At 46.4% G+C, this 5372-nt stretch overlaps 1 protein-coding gene across 1 annotated transcript in view; it reads right to left on the reverse strand.

The window, feature by feature from the left end:
* The window catches only part of PIK3CG (phosphatidylinositol-4,5-bisphosphate 3-kinase catalytic subunit gamma), a 35948-nt gene extending 32390 nt beyond the window's left edge, over window positions 1–3558 (reverse strand). Inside the window, exons 1-2 of the mRNA XM_015571209.1 lie at window positions 3107–3558; window positions 4–1264 (exon numbers count right to left, since the gene is read on the reverse strand). Coding sequence (XP_015426695.1) covers window positions 4–1252 — 1249 coding nt within the window. The 5' untranslated portion in view covers window positions 1253–1264; window positions 3107–3558. The remainder of the gene's footprint in view (window positions 1–3; window positions 1265–3106) is intronic.
* Between the last annotated feature and the right edge of the window lie 1814 nt (window positions 3559–5372).

A 5372-nucleotide genomic window follows, 5' to 3' on the forward strand; every position in this document is an offset into this window, starting at 1 on the left:
TGCTGAACTCGAGCCACACGTTCCAGAGCACCTCCTCCGTGAAGGGCTTGGGGCTGGTCCTCCTCTGGCAGAGCACCTGCTGCCCGTGCTGGATGTTGGCCTCCACGAACACCGTGAGGTCCGCGTTCCGGGGCAGCACCGGGATGTCAATGCCTCTGATTTTGACCCTGAACTTCCGGTCACAGTCCCACAAGGACACGGTGAACACGCTGTCGTGGTCCTTCCCGTGGATGGTGAGCTGCTCGTGGTAGCCGGTGACGCCGGTGCAGTCATCCACCAGCGGCCACTCCTCTTTGCGCACCTCGTCCTGCGCGGGGTCCGGAGGGGTGTCCAGCACCAGGTGAATCTCCTCCCCGTTCTTGAGGCAATGCCGCACCCACTGGAAGTTCTTGAGGGGCGTCTCCCCTACCAGGTACTCGTCGCGGCCACAGACGCGCAGCACGAAGTCCTGCTCGCTCTGGCTCTCGGGGATGTCCATCAGGGACTTCTTCTTGGCCATCTTGGTGAAGAAGCTGTGCAGGATGGCGGCCGGGGTGTCGTCGGCCGAGACCTTGATGGTCTGGCTGGTGGTGCTGCGGTGGATGACGATGAAGACGCAGTTGTGGGCGATCTTCTTCAGCAGGTACTCGGGAAGGGGCTTGGAGGTCACCCAGGGGTGCATGGCGTAGAGCTGCGGGTCGCGGCCCGCCACCTCCGCCATGCGTGGCGTCACCAGGCGGCGGCGCGTGAACTCGAGCTCGTCGTCGTGCACGTTGCTGACGTCGGTGACGTCATAACCCATGAGCGCGGTGAGCTGCCGCTGGAAGGCCAGCGTCTCCTCCGAGGGGCCGCGGCGCTGCACCACGTGGATCTGCCCGGGGCTCCGGTGCAGCACCTTCCAGTAGCGCAGGCAGTCGAGGGTCTGCACCACCTGGTACTTGTCGTAGATCTCGTACCACTGGCCCTTCTTCTGGTAGAGCAGCAGGAAGTGGTCGGGGCTGAGCCGCTGGTAGAAGTCGGCCGCCGCGCTCGTCTCCAGCGCGCGGAGCCACACCTGCGCCTTCATCTGCTCCACGTTCCCGTGGCCGGCCACGTGCAGCAGCGCCGTCTCCGGGGTCTTGCTGGTGCGCTGGCTGGTGGGCAGCACGAACTCGATGGGGATGAGCTCCATGGAGGACAGGCTGGCCGCTGAGCCGCGCGGCTTCATCCTCCGGCGGCGGCGGCGGTTGTCCTCTCTCAGAACCACGGGCTGCTCATGGCTCTCCAGCTCCATGCCCTGCGCGACCTGGGAGCGGAGAAACACAGGGCTTTGTCACGGGGGCAGGCACTGGCCCTGCTGCGAGAGGCCAGAAGAAGGGGTAGAAGGATGACAGTGACGTGCTCACTAGGAAACGGGAGCGTTGGAGTCGGGACTCGTGCATCCTGATCCCGCCACTTAGGATCTGGAGACTTGAGCTGGTTAACCTCGGAGACTATTTCCCATCTGTCAAATGGAGTCGTTAAGACAGCCGAGGGTGGAGGTGAGAATTAAATAAGGTAAGAAATACATATACTTGCTCAGTGTGGATGATGGGTTTATGGGGGTTCAGTAATCATTCTTTCTACTATCATTATGTTTGAAAATTTAATTTGATAAAGGAGATATGTAAGGCGCTCATCCAGCATGGAGTCTGACATATTGTCATGACTCAAAGTGGTACTTGTTTTTAAGCATACTGAAAGGCATGGACGAGAGAAACAGTCCCGTTAAAGGATCAGCTCCTAGTCTGCAAGATGCACTGAAATGCTAACACGCCCCTCTTTGAAAACAGGCCTCTGACTTATTTCCTCTTTGTTTGGTCTCATACTTCTTGGGACACCTTACCCAGCCTCACTTCATATTCTCTGTGTTCAAACTGGTTCAGGAATCTACTTCCTGTCTTTCTTTTTCACTTTTTTTTCTCTCTTACTAGTTAGGAAAGGTAATATCAGAATCAGTAGTTTCAACCAAGAACGTTGGCAGTCATTCAACATTTTGAATCATGAGATTCTGGTTGTCATTGCTGTATTAGGGCAGTGTCTTGGGGGAGTCGCCCAAGGCAGCACTCCCTTAATAGGAACATTCAGGTAGTTTTAATTTTGTTCCAGTTCATTCCATCTTCCTCTCTGTTAGACAGTGGAGAAACCATAGGATGGAAGGAAGGATTTCTGGGATCCAGTAACCTGCTATTTGGATCCCAATTTATTATTTAACTTCCCTTTTGATCTAAAATTTTCATCTCTATAACAAGAATTCAGAAGTTTCTTCTCATCAGTTTATCCACTTTTGCTGTAAATACAGGATGTCTCAAAAAGTGTATACACACTTTAACAGTTGATAGCTCAGTTTTGAAAGTGAAATGTATTTTAATAAGCACTGCCTTCATAATTATTCAAAGTGTGTGTATACGTTTTTGAGGGACACTGTATATTTAATGAGTACCTCCCCTGCACAAAGCATTTAAGTATAAATTTGACATACTGCAGCAAGACACACTTCAAATAATGATTGAAATGCTAAAATATTAAGTTGAACTATAAATCAGGTATTTTTATTTTAATATTTAGTATCACTGTTATTAGATATTATATTTTAAATAAGAAACAGCTAGTGACACAAAAATTAATGTTTCAGAAAAATCATTTACTCTCTTAAATTACTAATGTTAAGGAGATTCATAACTAATTTATTCAAGAAATAGTGGAGCATTTGACAAACACCAAAAAGAAGAGTTTGATTAAAAGATAAGGAAGACAAATTTCATTAGAGCCAAACTTCTGTTCAAATCTTAGCTTAAAGCTACTTTTAAAGCCAATATTCCCTCTCAAAATATTATGAAGTTCTACTTAGTAAATACATGAAACCAACTGTCCCAATTCACTGTCTCTTGCAGCTTAAAACAATCATTATTTGGTCTATAGTGTGGCTACATTATAGAATAACTAACAAAGAAGAGAACTGTAAGATATATTAATACTGACACTTTAAATAAAATAGGTCTGAATTTAGGCAGTGGACAAATACACAGTAATAACTTTGGTCTCGGTGATCCCGAACAGTCTTACAAGATACAAAATGCAGAAAAAAACAGGCAGACTAAATACTCACTGCTCTCCTTCATGGTCGAGGTTATGAAGCATTCGCCTTTTAGAGAAGACGTTAGAAACACTGATGGGTACAATAATGGCCAGGCATGCACTGGTAAGACTGTGAAGCCTGGCAGGGACAGACTCCTCTGTCCTTCTTCCTCCCAAATGAAAACAAACTAACAAAAAACTGATGCACCTGCAAAACTATGGCTGGAACCTCGTGGATATCCACTCTTAGAGGTTGCACTAGACAATGAAACAGAGACATTCAGGGGTAGTATCGACTCAAGAACCGACAGCCGTTCCAGATAAAAATATTCTAGCTGAGAAGGAAGTGTCACTATTCAGAGTCAGACGCAACAAAAGGCAAAAAATAGGAAGGGCAACAAATACCTGATAAAGCCGTGGAGGTGATGCTGCTGAAGGATCATTTGTTTAGTTTTTGAAAACAATAAATTCGAACCTACCCAGGGTGCCTCTAACTCTTCCGCTTTTCTGGGTCTCCCTCCGTATCCAGATGCAGAGGAAGTGTTGAGTTACCAGGAAGGAAGTTTTAACCGAGTTGATTATACGTGTGATTGCTCATTTTAAAAGTGTCAGAAATGCATTTCCTGTTAATAGCACGGAGGGTGAAGCAGGGGAGTGAGCAGTGTTTACCGTATTTTATACTCTTTGAACTAATTTTTTAGTAATGGTGAGAGGCTGAAACAAATTAAAATGACATAGATCCAAACAAAAATATACACATTCATGAGACATAAACACATGAAATATTTTTTAGCTAGTTCTAAGTTGAACAGACTTAACAGCCACAACATTAGAGAGAAACAGCCTGGTAGGAAGATTTTTAAGAGCCAAATTAAATCCTTTAGTCCTGCAAAGCCCATTCAATTAATTTTCCCTCATGAGAATTCAAATGATCCCTTGTTCATACACTGTAACTGAGGGCTGGGAGAAGGGAAACTAGTGATCTCAGGGACTGAGTTATCAAGCTGAACATTTTCAAAAATGAGGCCTGGAGCTTACTTCCTTAGCTTGGTGAGATAGTTCTCTATTTTTCTCAGAGCATGCAGGGCCCAAAATATCACTGGCTGAAATGGAAAGTACAGTGTGTGTGTGTGTGGGGGGGGGAGGTGGACACTTACTGTGGGCAATTATTGCAGACAAAACAGGAGGTTTTTGGTTTCATGGGAAAATTAGGGAGCTGAGCACTGCCACACAATCAGATAGATAGTCACTGGAACATGGCTCCTGATTGTCATGAGAGTAAAGAACCCATGGAAAAGCCATCCTAAATAAATTTTCCCAAGCACACTCAGATTCTGAACCAGTGTTCTCTTTTCTCCATCCAAGCGTTCCTATACCAGAGTTCATCCTCAAACCTGGGTTATCATGGACTCCAGTGGAGCCCCAAGGAAAACAGGTAGGATGGCATTGGCCTCACAGGTATATAGTGAAAAGTTCTCTGAATCACTCTGACATCAAGATAAATGATTGATATGAGTTATCTCCTTTCACCTAGGGCCCCCCTCCCCCGGTTTCAGCTTTCCACAAATTATACTATAATAGTTGACATCAGCAATCCAACTATTACATTCAAAGGCTGTGTCCCCAATATTTAGAGGGAGCTTATTAGCACCCCAAAATATATTCCTATGTAGAAATGCTCCCTTAGGAGGCTGGCAGCTTGAGAAGCCTCAAAACAGGCCCTTTTGTTTGGTTCTGAAGGAGAGACCAAAGAGTCACACTGCAGGAGCTTGCCAGGATGTGCTTCAGACAGAGTTTGTGGGAGGGTTCACTGGGGTAGCTGGGCTGGATGGGAGTTTGTGGCGAGTAGGGCTGACCACAGAGGGACCATGAGCTTGGCCAGCTCTGTTCTCCAGACAAGTCAATAGATTCTGTTCCTCAACAGATTCTTTCCCCAGCTCAGTAACACCCAGGAGCCAAGTCCCAACCTGACACCACACACACACACACACAGACACACATGTGTTATCAAAGAAATGCTAGACTCTGGCTCTTGGGTCTCCTTGCCTCTGTAGGAACTACTCAGCTGAGTTGAATTATGCAAAGTTGTCTGTTCTATGACTTAACTTGCAAATACTTCAGGCTTTATTGGTGATTAGATAATAAAAGTACCCTGCTCTTCCCCAAATCCTAATATAGTCACTAAAATTTGACTACATGCAGTAAATGTTCCAAGGGAGAAACAATGGCCAGTGTCTCCTTCCTCTATGTGGATACCTCCTCCATGGAGAAGAATACTTTACTATTAGTGCCCCTTT

Source organism: Myotis davidii, unplaced genomic scaffold (assembly GCF_000327345.1).
Source record: "Myotis davidii unplaced genomic scaffold, ASM32734v1 scaffold125, whole genome shotgun sequence".
NCBI classification, from domain to species: Eukaryota; Metazoa; Chordata; class Mammalia; order Chiroptera; family Vespertilionidae; genus Myotis; species Myotis davidii.